The sequence below is a fragment of the Zootermopsis nevadensis genome, unplaced genomic scaffold, assembly GCF_977971745.1.
Source record: "Zootermopsis nevadensis isolate Lab colony 2312 unplaced genomic scaffold, Znev_1.0 Znev_ptg000012l, whole genome shotgun sequence".
In the NCBI taxonomy this organism is placed as follows: Eukaryota; Metazoa; Arthropoda; class Insecta; order Blattodea; family Termopsidae; genus Zootermopsis; species Zootermopsis nevadensis.
In genome coordinates this window covers 10,233,646-10,255,109 of record NW_028259144.1, presented here as the reverse complement: position 1 = coordinate 10,255,109, position 21,464 = coordinate 10,233,646, and the positions used below count along the sequence as shown (strand labels likewise).

The following is a 21,464-nucleotide window of genomic DNA, read 5'->3' as shown; positions in this document are numbered from 1 at the left end:
TGGGAGAGTCTGTTATTCTGAAGTCTGGTCGCAGAGGTTAGAGGAAAAATCCTCTGCCCCTGTCAGGGATGTAACCCTGGTCATCCAGTCTGTAGCCATTTAAAGAAATATAAAAATGAATTGTTCCTTCTGTGTTTTAACAGTTTCATACAAACCTCCACACAATCTTGCACATTAACATTTGCATTAATGAAAGCCTTTTAAACTGCGTTTCAGTCAGGAAACTGCTGCATGTGAGAATCTATTATAAGTATTCACGAGTAAGAAGACACAAAGAGTGTGTTATTTCTGTTAATTTGTCAACTGTTGCATGTTTGAATACAAGTCCTTTCTCTTATTTTGGTAGCAGCATTGCCAGGTCTTCTGGTGGTTATGCATGTACAAACACTTCTTTCTAAAATAGCTCTTAGTTTGAAGTAATTTTGTACATGTTATGTATTAAATTGCAAATATTTTTAGTTTGTGTTGTGCTCTTTATAATACAAATATGAGAGTTATGAAAGTAGTTTTTTGTGTTGCAGCCATCTTAATTTTTGGAAAGTAAATGTATTCTGTTTACTGTGGGCAAAAGACAGATGTGCTATCAGGAATTATAAGTTTCTGAAGGCAACCAGAGATGTGAATTATTTCATGCAAGAAAAAAGTTTGAAAATAAAAGAAATAATCTGTCAATATTACTGCACACTGTGCTGATACAGCATGTTTGTGCCTGCTTGAAAATTAGCAAATTTATTGTAAGGCGAATCATTCACAAATTCAAAACTTGCAGTTAATGAGGCAAGAAACGGTTTCCTTTTAACAGGTACTGTTATAGTAAAATGTAGTGTACTATTGAATATGATGTCATAGAAATGAAGAAGTATATATTTTGGTTGCCTTGAGAAATCAATTCTATGAAAGAAGTTGGTCTAGTAATATGCATTAACATATGTTATTGAGCATTCTGTTACAGGTTTAAAGTAGATGAAGTGATTGAAGATCACAGGGACCAGTGTTATATGGATACTACCATTATACTGCCATGTTATTACATTTATTGCCATAAATATTGACATACAAATGTGAATATTCTACTAAGTAGTCTCAATTTCCATTTTTCAGTGGAGAAAACACCACCTATATGTCATCTGTTTCTTTTACAATGAACGAGTTTTTTAAAAAGAAACAAATGGCATTTGTAGCAGAACATTTGAGTTGAATTTAAAGGTACCTGGTTTAAATATCAGTCAGGATACAAGGCATCCTGGCGTGGGTTTTCCATGGTTTCCCCAAGGCCCAGGCATATGCCAGGATAGCTGTTCCTTCCAAGTCTGTACCAACCCTTGACTGTTATTTTCGTAACAAAACATTTTCACTGTGAGGGTTGTTAGCCCTACGCCCAACCCCCCAAGTTGGAGGACAACTGCCTATCGGCGGTCCGCGACTGCTAATTCAATATATCCGTAGCTCACCTCCATAAATGAAGGCTGTCCCTCTATCGACAACCTGAGGACGCGCCATGACGTGGTGACGGGCCCATCGTTTGTAATTATTTTGTAATGGTGTTCATTATCTGTAATGAGCATTGCATTTTTACGTGTATCATGTATGACGGTAAAAGTAAAAATTGTGATTTGAAATTTTAAACATTTTTAAATTCCAGTTAACTTCTCAGCCAGTACTGTTTGCAGGTTAATGCCTATTGGTGAAGATAAGAAAGTCAAGTGGCAAAGAATTGTTGCGAAAGAAAAATGATTCCTATGAAATTCTAAGGATGTATGTGTATGCCTTCCACATAATGAATAGTTTGCTTGTATTGCCATCTGATGATAGAGGTGAGAGCCTATGGTTTTTTAATTTCTCAGTGTGGTATGCATGTAGGAACTACATGAGAGGTAGACATTGTAATTTTCTAAACGAAGACGTAAATAATAATGTTTATTACTATGTTGAACTGGGTTACTTGGAAAAACAATTTCCACCGTCATACGTATTGTGATTGTTTACGTGAGAGGTGGGTGTTTCTGACGTGATAATAAGCAACATCATATCCTTTATACGTTTGTTATAAAATCTTGTTGCCAGGAAACAGTTAGTAAACAGTGTACGAAAAGAAGCTTGTGATGAAGAATGGCGTTTTGTAAATCCATGGTTCCTAGGTTTAAGGAAGAAAAGAGTATGTATATTTATCCATATGTGTTTATTCTTAATGAAATATTATTGCATTTCATTCTACTGCTAAATCTATTTTAATTTCGCGAAGATGCCTGTAAGGAACTTGGAACTTCACCCAAGCCGATTCACATACCGAAGTTTCGAATACAGACAGCTTCCGAAAACGAAATACAACTGAAATATTTTAAAACGGGGCTGGGGGATGTATGAAGTAATAAGAAGCAACAGAATGTCTGGAAAATATAATTAGAAAATTATTAATGATGTAATTAACGGTGCTGCTTTCTTTGATGAACTGGGTCGCTTCGTAAAACATATAGAGCGGGGGAGATTCTATAACAGTCATTTCAATTCATTTATTTAAGTGTTTGCCAACGGCAAGAAGCCAATAACAGACAAACACTGGTAATACATACAATAATAAAAAAATAATAATGAAAAATATTACATTAACTAAACATATACATGCACAGTATTAAATATAACAGCCAAATACAGGCAAACCCAAAATAGAAACAATATTATACACAAAGACATTAATGAAGAAATATAAATAAAAGCAAATAATCTACCTTGGAAAAAACTAATATAAATGTAAAATGCTAAAGAAATACAAAACAAATAACCAAGCTAAATCATCTATCAAGACAACCTATCTCTATAATTTCCTTTATTGAGAACATGCCCCCACATATTAATTATAATAATCAACAACATATCCAGAACATAATTGTTATAAAATCTAATGTTGCCTAGAAACATTTTGTAAACAGTGTGTGGCTAGAAGTTTCTGAGGAAGAATGGCATTTGGGAAGTCCAGGGTTTCTAGGTTTCAGCAAGATATTAGTAAGTGAATTAATCCATATGTGTTTATTCCTAATGGAATACTAATGCATTTCATTCTACTGTTAAATCTGTTTTAATTCCACGGAGATGCCAAGAAGGAGCTTCAAACTTCACGTGAGCCCATTCATATACTGAAGTTTGTAATGTAGACAGCTTCAGAAAATGAAATACAACTGCGGAATGTTTCAGCCTTAATTTTGTTTTATCGTGTCTTATTCTGAAGCACCAAATGTCAAGATATGAGACACCACAAATTTTTTCTGTTCTTTATGTGGATGTGAAATGTGTGATCTTACTATAAAGGAGTAACATTTATTCCAATCATTCCACATGAAAAGTTGCATACAGAATTTTGGCATCAGTGGATCTTGAAAAAGAGATATATGGAAGACCAAAACGAAGATATGAGAATATCAACAAGATACATCTCAAGTGAGCTGGCTTATGAGGATGGGAGATTGATGCAGCTGACTCATGATTATGTCGAATTGACGAACTTTGGTGTTAGTGGTGTCTGAATCTTAGGGCTCTGCTGCCACTTTGTTCCCTGCATGTTTTGTTGCCTAATCTAAGTACATAATTGAATTGTAGAAATACACATAGCATGAATATAAATTCAGGATACTATATTCATGAACACCCATTGCTATTATTATATCATGTCTGGTTCTGACATGTCAGTTACGCATAAAAATAACAAACTCAGTGCAGTGATGAATATGTGAAAGCAGTGTATATTATTTTCTCACCTCTATATATATCAATATGAACATCAATATTGATTAGTTAAATGGTATGATATAAAATGGTAACGTATTTGGGCATCTGCATGCCATCAGACCATACGTTATATGTGTATACACACATAATAAAACTGCTTCATGTATGACCTCAACCAATTAAGTGAAAGAAAATAACAGTGGTCAGATGGTAGGAAGACTGACTGGTGAATTGGAAAGAATGTGTGAGGAACACATGGATGGCCTGTTTTACATCACTTTTAAAAAATGCTTCCTACATAGTGTTTTCCACTAATTAATAGTATTGTAACACTGGGCATGATCCATCTCCCATTTTTGCAACCTGTGTCCGTGAGAACAAACAAACCTACTGGAATTAGGTATGCTGTTTCTGTGCCCCTATCCCAGCTACATGGCAGGACTGTTGATGGGCCTTTGATTCCCCTGCCGTGGAATCAGTGACGCCAGTACATGACCTCGTATTAATCAGGAAGTTTCTTTTGCATAGTAACCAGAGTTGCTTGCTTATTTCAAGCTGCTTAGGTTCAGATATTTTGAGACACATATGATTTGCATTCCCTTTTGAGAGAGATAATTTTTTGTGTCCATACAAAGCTTGTATTTCTAGATTTGAAAGACATCTGTAGTGTATTCTGTGGTTTTTCTTTAGACTGTGCACCTCCTTCAACGAGGTATTTCCCAAAGAGCGAGAGTATAGAGAAGGGACATTTGCCATATGACAATCAGATGACTTCTCGGTTTAATTCAGCGCTTTGCTCCGCCAACGAGGGTGTCAGAACAATGTCTAAGGTAACTATTGTTGTGTAATAAACTCCAAAGAGTAGGGTCCTTCTTAAGAAAATGATGGGCGCCCAACTGATCAAGAACCGGAAGGTTCATTACCTTGTTCACAAGAGCACACAACTTGGCCTTGTCCATAACCAGAGAAATGCAGTCCATGTCGTCAGAACGCATTTGAATCGTACCCTACCATTTGTGCCTAGGTCTCCCAAATGGTCTTGTCCCTTCAAGTTTTTCCCATGCACACTACATGTATGCTGGCATCTCACCTTCCTTGATTCAGTCACATTTCCTGAATCCTCTTGTGAATGTTTGCACAATGGGAACATACATAGATGTTGTGTCTGTCTGTGTGTCTCCTTATTTTAACTTGAGAACTGTTGTAGAGGTTTTTATGAAGTTTCTGTGTGGAACTTGTATCATTTTAGACTTTCATATGTACATCCTTTTCACCTTACTACAGTTGACAATAACATTACACATTTGTGGGATGGGAGCGACATTAAAACAAAAACTAATTAAAAATATAATTTAGTAATAATCAGATGTTCTATGGAGAATTTATTAGTATTATCAAAACTTGGATGAACGCTATGTACAATACTGCCTTGTCCATGCTAAAATAACTGCTAAAGTTGTGGGGCTCATTATACTCTGAATGTTTCAGTAAAATTCATGTGAATCTTAGCACTGTCCAGTAACCAGTATTCATCCATTTTCTCCTTCTTGTGCATACATTAGTTCAACATGCAATATTTTTCTGTTAATTTTTTTCGTTATAAAGAGTGTTGAATGTACTGAAGTTCAGTGTGATCGATTACCAATATCATACGTGTGTGTGTGTGTGTGTGTGTATGTATGTGTGTATATATATATATATATATAAAACAACGAATATACTGAAAGATGAAGTCCATGGATATTTCTGGACATGCTGATATTAGACTGTGGCCCTTAAGAGTCAGCTCACTTCATTGTAAGAATATATATCTCTGATTGACCCTGATGTTGAAATAACCATGATTGTGAGGCCATATACTCTTGCATGTGGTTACCAACATTTCAGAGAAATATTATCACCACCATTTTCTGGGTACAGGTATAGTTCGTGACTGTAATCTTGAGACTTGCGGGGTGAAGGAGGAAAGATAGCGTCTGCCTTTAACGCTTTGGACTTGCTGCATTGCTTACAAGTCTCAAGATTACAGTCGCTAACTGTATAAAGATTGGGATGATATATTTTCTATGAAATGATGGTAACTAACTGCAAGTAATATATGAGTTTGACAAGCCTGGAGTAAACCACAGTAATTGTTGAGAATACTCACTGATGTATGACTTTCTCAATTGGTAATGGGGAAAGAGCATGAAGCTCACCGAACACCAATGCCTACTGCCAGTGTTAGGAATGCATGGAGCTTCACCCTTTTTCCCAGATAGGTCTCCATGGCTTGCTTAAGGACAGGGATTTTGGTAACTGGGTTCTTCTATATCCTGTATTTTCTTTTTATCAGTTATACAGTACGCACAGTGAAATGCAGGGAGGAACAAGAACGTCTGCTACATCCAAGCCACCAAGAAGCGTGAAGCCTTCAGTGATCAAGAAATTACCTAACGAACAGGTGAGAATCTTCAAGTCAGTTTTAACTTCACATGTCTTAATTACAGCACTGTGGGTAATCAGAGTGCGCATACTCACTACATGTTTAATTTGTGAAAGTACAGGGCTATTCAAAAAGATTGTCGGGGTTTTGTGAATTTTTGTGGGGCAATGCATTAAACATACGACTATTATCATTACACTGGTGGATAGAGAAACTCTCAAAGTTTTGTTCTGTACCCCCCGCCATCCAGTAGTTACGCGTTTGGCCGCCAGGTGCCAGATTTTGCAATATGGCGTCTATCGGTAAGAAGAAGGCTTTTTGTACTCTCGAATATCATCAAAGTCGGTCGGAAGAAATGGACTATTGTGTAGATGTCTGCAGATTGACAGAAGGCGCACATATTGAGCATTTATAATTCATGTAAAAAAACTTTGAGAGTTTTTCTACACAATAAAACAAGATTGGCATTTCTACCTCAATTGTACTACCTGTAGTGATTTTTTAAAACCCCGACAATCTTTTTGAATAGCCCTGTATAGAAAGTAGACCCTAGCTGAGTTAAGGGGAACTTGACTGAATGGAAAAAAGTACAAGTCCCTTGGGATATCAGGTAGCTGGTTTTTCCTGTATCCTGTAATTTCATTTCTTTCAGGCAAAGGCTACATCTGGCCTGAACTTGAGTAAAGGCAGCAGTGTGATTCAAAGAGAAATGAGAACACGTGGCAAGGCACCAGGAGGCATTAAGACTGCAGTGAAGAAAGAACTGCCTAAAGAACAGGTAAGAATCCAAGACAGTGCCAACTTCCCATGTTATGAAATTATAGAATTATGGGTAATCAGAGTGTGCTTACTCACTGTTGAAGTGTTCAAATGATTTTGATGAAAATTGGTATTTGAGGTGATGGATTAATTGATGGGAAAATTTAATTTTCTGCTGTTTACATTAACATTATATAAAAATGTATAATTTTCCCACATAATAGCTAACCACACGCAAAACTGGTGCATGACATGTAATACACATGTCAAAGTGATTAGAATTTTCAGTTTTATTTCAACATTTCATGATATGACTATGTATTAAAAAAAAGAACTACTTGGCTATGCAGCAGCATGTTTGTATGTGCAATAAATAAACAACACAACCTCTGGGGGTATATAAAATAGTAAAGACTGTGAATTTAAAATGGTGCTAAAGTGAAGGACCATGCATGTTTTACTTCAGGAAAGCCTTGATAATCTGCGTGACGGAGTAGTGAAGTCAACCAGTGATAATGTGGACTGTGTGGAGGGGAATGAAGTAACTGATTTGAGGAGAAGGAATAATCCCTCAAATCCCATAGTTAAGGGTAAGCTGAAATGTTTGTGACACTTCTTCTTTTTGGCGCTACAGTTCAAAGTTGAATCCAAGCCTCTTCAATCTTTCGTCTCTATCTGAGGCCTAGCTTGAAGTTTCGAAACAAATCTTTTTTACGGAGTCAGGTTGTCAGCCTCACGCCCAACCCTCAGCAATCCTGAGGGAGTGATGTTTTTCTGTCGGGATTGTGACCCTTAGCTGGCCAGTCCCAATTTGAAAGTGTCATGAACTCGCTTGTTTGCCCTTTTAAGACTTGGCCTTGAAAACGTTGCCCAGGGGTCATGACTTGGACATGCATGCATCGGACTTGGTAGGCATTTCCCGAGTTTTCGAGGGTACATATCTGCCAGCGGGATATGTACCCTCGAGACCACATACTACCCCTTTGGCTCCCTTTGTGTCACTAGAAACCATAAAAAAATTTATTTAGTTTTGTTATACCTGTCTGTGTGGCATTTTTCTACAACACATTATATGTTCAATGAAATATCTTGAAGCTTTATACACATCATTGTCAAATAAATTCCATATTCATAAGCTTTTGCTGCCATCCTCAGGAATCATTCAAAGAGTCATTCATAAATGAGTCAGTGTATGCATTGTAGGAACAGTAACAGTTGTTTTGTTAGATTTTGGGATGTTAAGAGGGATGAAACTATAAGATGGCTGGTGAGACATAGTTTTGGGTCTTATGATGTTCTAGTGACTGCTGTATTTTAAAATGGACTGATCATAAAAATACAGTTGTTGTGTATGGAAAAAAAGGGTGGTACATCAGTAATTTCATTCCTTTCTTGTGTGACATCCAAAATTATTTTTGTAAGAAATGCAAGTTAATTAACATTAAGAGGAGTGGAAACCTGATACTCTTATTTCTTTTACCCATTTTGTTTTTTTGTAAAACACAGCAGTTTACTCTAAGTAAAACTGTAACCATTTATAAACACAATGCAAAGTAAAATGTTTGGAATTAAGTGGAAATGCAGAATTATTCAGAGATGACAGTATTAATGAGTTTATGTAGAATACTGTGTTACATATAAGTTCTATCCCAGCAAGTTACAAGTTTGGATATGAAAAAGGAATATGATAATCAGACATGTAAGTCATGATCCGATGGTCTGTTAGTCAAAATAAAAAGTTTTCACGAGTGGAGAAAAAGAACAACAGATGACATTAATTAGGAAGAAAAGCTGTCATAAGTATCAGCCCACATTGATCAGTGAATTAAGCGATCATGACATGGACATGTGGCAGTAGGCTTATGCAACTTTATTGCATAACTTTCCATCCTTAGCATCCTGTTGCAGTGTTTTGTTACGCAGGGAAAGATCTTAAAATATTTATATCTGGGCTGAACAAAATCCACATCTTTTTGAAGAAGTAGCATGTTATGATATGGGCTGGAGTCACCACCAGTGAAGTGCCTATTGGACCATATTTCCTTGATGTGTCTGTGACTAGTGAAAGTTATCTGGATCTGTTGTCCCATTGGTGAATCACAAATCTTGATAATATGGGTCTTCTAAAAAGCATAATTTTGCAAGACTACTGGGCCCAGCCCATAATGCTGGTGGTGTGCATGCTTTTATTAATAACCAATTTCCACTGTCAGTTGGACAAAATGGATCCTCATCTTGCCTTCCAGATGTCCAAACCTGACCACCCGCATTTTATAACACATTTCGTTCTTTTGTGAAAGAACAGTTTTGCCTAATTCACGTGCGCTATGTTGCCAGGTTAAAAGGCAAGAATCACTATCTTCAGCATCTGTAATGCTCCAACAGGCTTTCAGCACACTTGATGTTGGATGCAAATGTGTGTTGATAATGGTGGTAACCAAGCAATCAGTTGAACACGTAGGAGTGATGTGACTTATTTTAATTCCGTAACATTTGCATTTGTATCAGTGTCATGTTCCGTTGTAATTAAAATGGTTCCATACCAAACCACTACTATTGTGTTTTGTACCATCTGGACCATCTGATCGCAAATTTGGCCATCCCTGGACTAATTGTATCTCTGTTTATCTGCAGAATCAAAACACAGTGGGCAAGAAGCTTTGCTCCAAAATGAACTGCAGGCTGCTCTGGCACAGCTGAAATCAGCTGAGCAGCGCATGAAGGAGGCGCAGGACAAAGTAAAATCCTTGGAGGAAGCCAACAAAACAGCTGTAAGTATTATGTACAATTCCAAAGATTTGTGCAATTTCATGTCTTGAGCGTAATTCCTTGTAATTGCAGCATTTCTCACTTAAATGTAAGAGGTGAGGCAGATGTGAATTTGTTGTCTCTGTGGCTAAACACCATGCCATGAAGACATACACAGGGAGTGGAGGTAAATTCCCACATATTCTTAACCCTTTGCAGTCTCTGTCGGACTGAGTCCGACATTAAATATCTGAGTTCCGGTCCGATGTCGGACTGAGGCCACCACGTATTTACGAATTTTTTACGTGATCTGGATTCAAACTGAGGCTGGCAAACAGTGTCTGCGTATCATTCAAGCATTCTTCTTTGCACTATTTCTATCCTAGTTTTCCTGGTAAGACTTTGTGTACCTGATAATTGTAGGGGGAGACAAAGATTGGAATATGTGACACAGATTTTTGAGGATGTGGGCTGTAAAAAAATATGTGGAAATGAAGAGACTGGAGCAAGATAGAAAAAATGGAGGACCTCATCAAACCAGTCGAAAGACTGATGACGAGAGAGAGAGAGAGAGAGAGAGAGAGAGAGACCTGATAAAAGTGAAAGGAGGCAGGAGAGTAAAGTCATTTTATTCTGATACGTGTGGAAGGAAGCCAGGATTCCACACCAGGTGTTTTGCCATACATCATATAGAGACGTAATATCATTGTGTGTGTAGCTGTCATATTTACTTAGAATAGAAGTATTTTATATCTGGTAAAGTTATAAAACAAATATCCCATCTTCCTAATAGGAAATTACATTTTTTAATTATTTTTGGCGCATAAAGCAATCTACCACTGACGTGCACATTCTTTCGTCTTCTTATCAAGCATTCTTTATGTGTAATGACTTCATCGTTCACAGTTTGCGTTCTGTTTTACTTTCCTGATGTTGATTTTGGTCTCGAACTTTGGAAAACAATTATCGTGAAAGGAAGCACAGCTCTGAGAATGTGAAATCCAGTGCTTATACATTGTATATCTACATGCAATAAGAGATATTTAGACGTATCTACCGACTTGGACTTGCTTTATTGTCTACCGAATGACAGGAAGCAGAAAGGCACCATTTATTACACATCTCACTAGCAACAGTTGTACACTCCGTGAAAAATATTCCACACGGTCAGTATTCAAACAAAACGAACTGCCATCCTCTCAGAACATATTTTAACCATATTTAGCAAAATGTCTTCCGTTTTATGCAAGTTAAAAAGAAAATCGAAACAGTTCATAATAGTAGTTGAATGTATACAGCTTAGTGGCATTTAAATAGACCAGCAGAGAGCCATAATGGTATTTAAAAGGGACTGCAAAGGGTTAAAGTCAGCATTACCTGCCGGTAGTGACCAGTCCCTTCCACCCACTGGTCACTTACTGCAGGAAAATAGCACATTTAATCTGCTAAAGAGGATGCTGGGTGGTGAGATACTTTAACAGGTTTCTGTCTTATTCCTCCGTATGCATCATAATCATTCCTGTAAAATTACTGTAAGCATGAAAGTGAACTGATGTTGTCTTGCATTGGGCTTCATATTCAGGTAGTCCTGGTGCCATTCTTGGGCTGGAGGCCATGTACATGATTATTTGTTTGTGTGTTTGCTGTCTCCCCATTTTGTACTCAGTCTGTCCTTGAAAGTGATGGGATACAGCCTTGTAATAAGTCATTACTGGTTCATTCCGCATCTTTGGCAGTTTAAGTAAACATTCATAGTCTTGGTTCCATTGAATCATGTTTTCTGGCCATTGACTAAGCTTCAAAATATATTTCTTCTTTACTCTTTTTTTATTTCTGATGCATTTTTTATGCTTTTACAATAAGTACGTGAGCGGCACCTTCTAATCACCTTCATTTAAGTACTGTAAAGCTGGGTGACATATATAAACCACAAAGTTCTTTATTATCTTATTACTTCTATTCCACAGTTACTTTATCCCTCACTGTTCCAAGTATTTTCCTGGACACTTTCTTCCCATCACTTATAATATGTCTTCATCTCACAAAATAAGAGACCAAATTTCACAGTCATACAGAACAGCAGGCAAAATTAACAGTAGGCCTTTATATTGTTAAACTGTTTGTTTAAAGGTTTGACAACACTGCCTAAAGAATGTGTCTTATTTTTTGTGTAGCGCGAGGAGGTGCTTGCCATCCAGGCATCATTGTCAGATGCCGATAGTGAAAATGAAGAACTGCGAGAGCAATTAAATCAGCAAAAGTTGGTGACTGAACAGATGGATCACATGATATGTCAGGAATGCAAATTCTTGAAAGGATGTGAAGAGTTCCCGAAAGACGAACAGGCAGACCAGGTATTGAAGCTAAATGACCGTACATTATGTATTAGGAAGTATATTTATAGATAGGGACTATTAACAGATTCTTAGAAGTTTAATGATGCTGTTTTAGTATGAAAATGATCTTACATAATGTGTGAAAAATATCATGAATGGTGGGTAGTTAATCATTTGATAGGTGTCGTAGCCTGTTTCAAGGTCTAAACTGGCATTTGTCTGGACAGACCGAATACAACCACTAAACGTCAATTGGGACTTCTAAATTTGGTTATTAAACTTTTGTTTATTCTGTTAAATGCACTGACAGTCCCGATTAATCACAGCAGTTTAGTCAACCTCATGAAAGTTTTGCGACATCTTTTTAATTTACTATATCATGGCATTAGGGGATTGATTAATTGAAATACTCTCAATGTATGAAGTTTTAGTACATTGAATGGGGCAGGTACATTTAATGCATTAATTGATACAAAATACGAAATATACATATCATTTATACAAGTACTGTTCATTTTGAAGGTGAAGAAGAAGGTTTCAGCAGATATGATTAAAAAAATATACTTGAAAATAGAAAAATATGGTATTGAAATGAAACGTTTGGGATCTATATTGGAAGAAATGCAAAAAGAGAAAATTGTTATCGAAAAACAACGCGAATACGTTGATGAATGCATTGCACAGTTTATGCGTTAATTTTAGAAGAGAAAAGGTCAAAGGGCCATCACAGAAGCAGTTGAATGAAGACATGGAATTATGAGTTGTGAAAATATGTGAAATTTGATGGTACTACTGAAAACTTTAATGCTTTTGGAATTAGACATTGACTGTGAGATACCTTCAGCATTGCCGATGTAAGAGTGTACTAAGTTAACAAATTTTTAACTTTGATGATGACCGTCTTCAGGGAAGTGGCCACAGATAGAAGTTGTCTGATGTTTCAAAACACTTACTGCCTTCATCATCACAGCAGTGATTCATCCAGATCAACTGTTAAACAGGATGAGGAGAGAGAGCAATGGAGCAATTGGGAGGGGGAGCAGACCACAGTGGAAGAAGAGAATATAGAACTGCTCCTTGGTCCTTGACGTAGTCTCAGTAGAAAAGCATGTCTTCCCATTGCAGGCCTGGTCACATTTGTAGGGCATAATGTTGTTGGAGAAGGTCCATGGACTGACTGTTGTGCCTGGACAGCAGCCTGCTTCTCCAGTTGAAGGTCATGACGACAGAGGGAGGGAAGGTGATGGAGACATGTTTCTCTGATCTGATGACTGTAACTGTTGTGCCTGAAAGTGGCCTTGAGAAACTTCAGATCATCATGTAGGGATTCCTGCAGGATTGTGCACAGTGACCCCTATGTCAGGTCAGACTCACGTCACCTGTCCAAAAAATAGGTTGTACTTTGCGCATCCCTTTATGACTGGGAAAACCTACATGAGGAGCTGGAGACTCTTATGACCACTTACAGGCAGCAGATCTGATGGGCTCTGAGCCTGTCAGAGTGCGTTGCCCTGGAGAAAGCTGTCTGTTGCCTTCATTCCCTATAACACCATGACCTTCATCTAAATCAGTGTGTTTCTGTCCAGGCACATCAAGTGTGTGGTTCTTCCCCAAGGAAGATTCCTATTTCTTTTATCCTGTGAATTAAAATTACATTTTATGAATCTTGTTAATCATCTATGTAATACAGAAAATATTAATATAATATCAAAGTGTAAAATAAATTTCAAAATTTTAATCTTTCAACAGAGTTGACGATTAAATTTTGGGCTCTTGAAAATGATACCTGGTTCTATTTGAGTCACTGTCAGAAATATTTATTTCTTTGATCAATGTTCTGTTGCATTACAAAGTACAGTCCGTATTATAGATATCAGAGCTCACACTAGGTATAACTGATCTGTTGTTAGGACACTTGTGCTATTGTTATCTTCATCCCAGTTGGTAGAACTCGATTCAGCGATTTTGGCCGCTGAGCTTTGTAAATTAGAACCTCGGAGCGAGTCACTTATCTGAAGTTTGCAGGAAGGGATGGCAGCAGGCCGTTTACAGTACACTGCAAATTAAATGAAACATCACAGGAAAGTCGATTTCAGTACACTACACATAACTAGAATATTAACACTGCAAAGAGTATTAGATAATTTTATCTTCTTCACAACTCTTCTGTCCTCTTGCAATTCTTCCTTTCCTGACAGACCTTCACTTTCACATATCACTTGATTCATCACTGCCGCCGCTGCTGTCCACTCCATTATCTTCAATTATAATGCGTTCAGTTGGGTCTTCGATTATGTGTTCTAGCTCGTAATAATTTTGTCCTAGTTTTTCCACATGCCGACATACATTTTCCTATTGCTCTTGCCCAATTTCTTCAAATCTCTGGTGACACAGTTGCTCGGCATCCTTTATTTTAAATGTTGTGTTCTTGCTTGCAACCCATTGTTTTAAATTTGGCAAAATAAGTTCAATGGGGTTTAAATCGGGATGGTAGGGCGAAAGTCTCAGCACAGTATGTTCTTTATCTGCTAAATCTGATCAGTCACATAACATTTGTGCTTTGGCTTATTTAATTTGATTAAATCAAACACTTGAGCTTCCAACATGTCACAAAATGGTGTGTTTCTTTCCAATAGCCAGGCTTTCATTTCGTCCTTCTTCAAGTTAGATGTCGGTAGTTTGTGTCTGTCTGAGTGATGTGATATGAGGCTTTATCAATGACCAGAAGGGAGATTGTAACGAACAGGTGTCATGTTGTTAACACAGCATAGTCACAAGACAACAATATCAGGCTTTCACACTGCTGCACTGACACAGACTGTACTGACCGATGGAAACTCCTTCCTTCCTTCCATCCTTCATTGAGTGGTCCGCATACTGGGCTTTCCCTACAAGGTCAGCAGCCATAATCACTGAATTGATTTCTAACTGTACACCACTCTAGTAACAGAGAATGGCTCACCTGCACATGACTCATTCTGATCAGATAATGCTCTCATTCACTAGTCTGTAACAGAATAGTCTTCAGTTCCACTTGTCCCTCATATAAATGCACAGTGAAAGATCTCCAAAATTCTGGATCTTTTTAGTCACTCAGAGGAACACCAAGACATGCTGAGAAGCTTCCAGAAAATGTGTGAGATGGGTTGATGTGCATGCGCACATGGCTGGTATCACTTGAAGCAGGCTAGAGGCCATCCGTCATGTCACATGGTGTTTGGTAGGGGTAGTCACGTGGCCATAGTTGCAAGCGCTTGTGCAGTTTCATGCATTTTAAGCGTCAGTTTCACACATGTTCTGTGTTTAACTTTGGAATGTAAGAAATATGTTCATTTAATTCAAATAGATACTGGAAATCAAGTCTGTTATGATCTTTCCTACAGAAAAATAGTGGGATTTGTAGTTATTTTAGGTTTTCCGAAAAGCATCTTTTTTGGACTCGTGTGGTTTAAGAACTGCTTCTCTTTTAAGAAATCTTAAGCTCTTAATTAATAGTGGGTCATTTTTAAACATGCACTCATTTCAGTAATGAAGTGTTCTGGTGAAGGTGCGATATAGTCCAGATTCTTCGGTTTTTAGACCTTTTCTAATGTTATAAAATACACAATGTTTCAAGGACTGGATCTGTCTTCATCTTCACGTGTAGTAATCTCCACACATGAATATGAGGACAGATCCAGTCCTCAAGATGTGTGTTATATAACGTCAGGTGATGGACGAGGTCAAAAAACCAACAATACAGGCACTCTCATTTGTGTACATCTGATTCCTCTTCATATCGTTAACTTTAAATATAGTTTTGTATATTGTCATATTTATTTTTCTTCTTCATTTTCTTAGCATTTGTCCTGCTTAGCAGGGTCTGCTTTTTCCTCTCTTTTTAGAGGTTGCTTGATCTATTTTGACATTCGGTAGGACTCCTTGGACGAGGAATCAGCCCGTCTCTACCTGTACACAGGACAGCACAACACAGAAAAACGCGGACAAACATCCATGGCTTGAGTGGGATTCGAACCCAGTGACCCAAGCGGCATGAGGCGCACACCTTGGACCACGTGGCCACTGTGACCTGCACATCATATTTATTTTTATTTTGTTAATTTTCTTTAAAATGAACGTAAAAATCGTAATTACTTCCCCTTGAGTTTAAAAGTGGACACTGAATTTTGGTAGGGAGTTCACTTTCAGTTCAAGTTTTTCATGTTTTCCTTAGTTTTACCAGGTCAAATTCCTAGTTGAGTACCCCAATGTAGATCATAACCAGATCCACATATTTTCCAGATTATCATTCATAAAGATCTGGTAATGTTATTTGCTGTTATATGATCATAGGTCTGTCCTAAGACTCTCTGCATTCCATGTGGAATCCATTGGATCTCAAACAATACTGACAGAATCTAAACCTGCACATATAATCAAAATGTGAAGTAACATCCTTAGGATTCTTGACAGTAGGTTTCTTCCTATTACACTTTCTCCAGATATTGAAATAAACCCATACAACTAGTTTCTTGATATAAGTTGTTTATGGAGACTGACAGCAATTGACGGGGTCCGCAGTGGCCACGCAGTCTGAGGCGTGGGCCTTGTGCCACTTGGTCGCTGGGACCGCGGGTTTGAATCCCACTCAAGCCATGGATGTTTGTCCGCGTTTTTCTGTGTTGTGCTGTCCTGTGTACAGGTAGTGGCCTGCGACGGGCCGATCCCTCGTCCAAGGAGTCCTACCGAATGTCTACAGATCAAGCCAACGAAATGTTGGGACCCGCAGTGCTCAGGTGCTTGAAGAACGGGTCGTTCCCAGTATCCCCAGTACAGCAATTCGCACTGCCATTAATTAAATATGAAGTGAAACATTTTAATATTTGCCCATCTTTGATCTGCATGTTTCTCTCGCAAAAGTACTCAGCTGAATTAAGTGGAATTGGCATTTGTCATATACTTGCACTTATTGGGCAAATTTTAGTTCAAATTAGTTACCAGCAGTTAGGAATCTTCATTTAATTTGTTTAAGGTTTATTGGACTTGGATGTTGGGGTGTCTAGTCTTTTGGCTAAGACTTGAACTTGGGATCACTCAAATAGGAAGTTGCAATTCTAACCGCTCGGTCATAACACTTGTGTTGACATTTTTTTAATCAGAAGAAATCATACAAAATATTAGTACATGAAAGAAAACGAACATCTCATTGTGATCTACAATTTTATTTACATTTTTTATGTGGTGTGTGTATGTATTGAAAAGGAAGGGATATCTAGGATGATTTGCATGGTTAAATATGTGTACAATACTTCCTCCTATGGATAAACGCAGATAGCTAAAGAACTTATCAGGATATTTTATTAAATCAGAGTATATTTTGCAAAACATTCGACTTGTAGGACGGTCAGCTACGAAAGGATGCACCCACATTTTCTGTTTCTTTTTTAACTTTTGTTTCCTATGCTGCTATTACCTCTTCAAGTGTCCCCATCTTCAGGGTTTGTTCCCGAAACGTCGGTTTACTACGGTAACCAGTTAACGCTTCTGATTACTTATAGTATTGTGAATATGGGCATTCGTCCATGTGAGCATTCGTACGTGTGAGCATTTGTCAGTGTGAGCATTTGTCAGTGAGCATTTATCAGTAAAAATTTACTACGGAATATGTTCCCGAAACGTCGGTTTACTACGGTACAAATTTAACGGGGCTGATTACCCGAGAAGATGTTATTGAATTTGTTCCCGAAACGTCGGTTTACTACGGTAACCAGTTAACGCTTCTGAATTGTGAATATGGCCATTCGTCTATGTGAGCATTCGTCAGTGTGAGTATTTATGACAGTGAGCTTCTTTCTGTGCGGTTTTGTCATTGAACCCTCTTCAACATCCATCTGTTCGCTCGACTGGCGTCGAAAGCTGGCAGCTTGGCTGGCGTCTTTTTCTGGCAGCTTAACGCCATGGCATCCTAGTGCGATGGGAGGATAATGTCAGGCGGGATCTACGGGAGATAGGAGTTGAAGGAGACTGGATTTTGTTGGCCCAGGACAGGGTCCGATGGAGGACTTTGGTTAATTCGGTGATGAACCTTCGGGTTCGGTAAGCCGTCTAGTTAGTTAGTTATTGCTATTATGCCATTTTTATTAAGAGTACAGCTTAAAGACAGTCATGTGGTGATAGAAATTCGCACCTTGATGTTCCTGTGCTTCGTAACTTCTCATGGGTTAGGCCCGCTGGCTTGTGCCGATTCAAATATCCAAAACATCGTCAAAGGTCAGTTGCTAAGTCTATGAAATTGCTTGCATTCTTTGCAACGTATATTTACAGGTACGAAGTCCTTTTCCTGTAATTACTGCTTTGGCGAACAGATCACAGCACCTCAATATCTTCTTCACGAATTTCGTCATTCGTCATTTTGTTATCAACGCTAGGAGGGTATGAAACTGTACTGTCCACAGATCACGAGAAAAACCCTGCTGAAGGAAGTCGTGTCTGGTCGGTGCGGGGGGAATGTTACTTATCAGCTGGACTAGAGGGCTGCTATTGGTGGGAAGTGTGATACGTCAGAGTTTTACGCTACAACAAAGACTGAAAACATCAAGCAGTTAAGAGTAGCGTGTACTGAGTGCACGTCTAATGTGTTCTGCGGGTGTTGCGATAATATTGTAGATTAAATCACTGTGCCACCGTGAGGTAATCTTAAAGCTGTACCCATTTGAACACATGAAAGGCTGTAGTTCGTTCAGTGGTTGTGGAACGAATGCTTTTAGGATCGGTCGTCACTCACCGCGAAATCTTGCGCATGCGCGTATATCGAATTTCTAGCAGGGATTTTCTCCTGGTCTGTAAACTGTAGCTACATTTGATACGTGTATTGTGTGTGGTACGATGCATATTATTCATAGCAGGGTATATTTTTACCTGAACGGTGAAGAATATTTAGAAATGGATTTGTTTAGTGGCTGAGCGACTTTCTCAGGAAGGATTAGGCTGCATGGAGTAAGTAGTAAGTAAGGTTTGTTTATGTTGTGTCAGGTTACGAGAGGTTATTTAATTCTTTTGCTACGTTGGGTTATGTTTGGTTAGTTTATGTTATATAAACTTAGGACCGATTAGTTATTTAAAGTTATGGTGCGATAGATTATGTGGTTATATTTGGCTGCTAAAGTGTCGGTTAGGAAATGTTGGTTCTGATAAATGCAGAAATTTTAAGTCTGAATATTGGATTTTCCAATATGGAAATTGCCAGTCTGTATTCTGGGGTTTTGAAATTTTTAAAATTACGAGGGTTCTCAAATGTATTTCGCGGGACGAGGCGGAGTTAAATACTTCTGGCAAAGAACGCGTATGGATACTCGTTTATCTGAAGTTCAATGCTATTTACAGGACTCGTGTAAACGTACAGATATGGGATACAAAATGAATAATTGTGACGGAATGGCTTATAATTTCTTGCTCGTAAAAGTGTGAAATATTTGTTGGTCCCTGTCTCAGCTTCATGATGCTAGTATATATATGTATTGGTGCTTGTATGTATTGTATTTGTCATTTGCCCTCATATTGTTACCGTAGTTTGCCTTATACATTTACTTTTATTTGAGAAGCACAGCAGTGAAGAACTGAGAAAGGTTTTAATAGTTACGGGTCCAAGAAACCGTTGCATAATATGTCAATCGGTTTTGATGTGTGAAAAAAACAATATCGTTAAGTAGAGGGGGCTGTGTATTTTGTTTAGTGCTATGTTTGATGTAAAACGGAATAATTTAAGAAGAAAATTTGAATCCGGCGTATCTAACGGAGTTAAAGCGAAATAATTTAGAACTAAATGGACCACTTTTAAAAACTTTTAAAAGTTTTGACGATGAAGGTTTAAGTAACAAAGATTAATAGACGTTTGTCGAGTAGTTTTGAAGGTGAATCATGCTGACTCACAATCTCGTCCTCTCTGCACCACGCTTATAAATTTACTATGCGCAAAGAACTAAAGGAATACTCGACAATTAAACATGAGTATCACTAATGACAGTTTCCGACAAAGTGTGAATTTTTGGCATACGTTCGCGTCTTGATCGGGACGAACATACACGGCACGACGTGTCCTACTGCGCTACCTGTAATCGATTCCGGAAACCACGTCCTACCTAGGCGATGCGTAGTGCATAACATCGGTGGTACTGACATCTCTGTGGTAACGGATGAAATCACACTTCGACCTCGTGATTATAAAGAGGCGAAGTAACGGCCACTGTTCTGTGCCAGTCCAAGTTCATAGTTCGATTCCCGAATGGGCTGAACCTTGAGATGAGGGGTAAACCAGGCTTTGGCATGTTAATCTGGTTTATGTAAACGAAGGAGGCGTGATTAGATGATATTTGGTACGCCTTACTTCATCCAAATTTGATTGATTTTATTAATTTTAGCCTTGTTAAACGTATTAAATTGGAAGTGGCCATAATCAGTCGCTTGAACGTCTCTCTTCTCGGATTTTCGTCTAGAGGGAGCGTGAAATAAGCAAAGATTGCGCAATCGTTCAAATTGTTACGCAACGTACACTTAAGCCTCTCAAGATGTGGAATGACGACTGCATTACAACCACCGCCTCACTGCGACTGACCAATGAATTTGAATATGGCTTTTTAATTAATATTATTATTTAGTGTTCTGTCTGACGACATCTGAATCATTAACTGTAACTGGTTATACTTCAAAGTGTCTCAAGAGGCAATAAAGTGAACGTCTCTTAGCTCACCAGTGGCGTCTGTAGTCGTCTATAGTTACTCCAGAGATTTCGCATCTTCCGCGAAATACCAACCCCACCACTGCCTTCCCCGTATATTCCCTGGGAATCGGAGGCCCACGCTCACCAACCTAAACCAACGCCCATTATCAAATTATCTTAATATCCCTTTCGCACTTATCAAAAAATTCGAAGCTGTAACCGCACGAGCGCCTGGCACGTCACTGGGTTTGACTCGTGGCTTCAACAAACAAACATCGACTCCAGTGAGGAAGGACGGTTGCAGTTCCATGTTTCGAGTATGGTTACTCCCGTCTTTGCTCCACACATTTGCAGTCAAATCTTTTATATGATTCCTTGTCGCTTCCATTTCTGTTCATTGTCTGAAAAAAGTATCTAATGTCTTAGTTTTGTCCGCAGGTTATTTTGCAACACTTCTCCAAATTCCGTTATTTATTCTCCTGTTTGATGCCCATTTGTTAAACAGCTTTCGACTTCGCATTTTCCAAATTTAGCCTTACTGTATGTTATATTCCATACAGATACTACAAAACTTTGACTAATGCATATTAGCTATTATTATCAATTAAACAAAAAATCGATACCCTCTTTGTACCATATCCCCTGTTCCATTCATTTTTTGGAGAAATTTGAATGTAAACGGCCATATTTCTCCTAAACCTGGAAGACATAAGTAATACACCATTACTTCTCGCCATTGCAGGTCAATAAAAGAAGAAACACCTAGAGGTCGCGCGAGTAG

The 21,464-nt window shown here is 38.2% G+C and overlaps 1 protein-coding gene across 10 annotated transcripts in view; it reads left to right on the top strand.

Annotated features, from left to right (window-relative positions):
* Positions 1-21,464, top strand: part of LOC110827663 (uncharacterized) — a 23,730-nt gene extending 2,266 nt beyond the window's left edge. For 2 of the 10 annotated variants that reach the window (XM_022059500.2, XM_022059507.2), the window contains exons 2-8: positions 4,411-4,550; positions 6,056-6,163; positions 6,798-6,923; positions 7,371-7,494; positions 9,539-9,675; positions 11,827-12,006; positions 12,511-13,734. In XM_022059500.2, the coding sequence (XP_021915192.1) occupies positions 4,411-4,550; positions 6,056-6,163; positions 6,798-6,923; positions 7,371-7,494; positions 9,539-9,675; positions 11,827-12,006; positions 12,511-12,684 (989 nt within the window). In that variant the 3' untranslated portion in view covers positions 12,685-13,734. The other 8 variants (XM_022059501.2, XM_087347889.1, XM_022059509.2 and 5 more) reach the window with 8 other exon arrangements.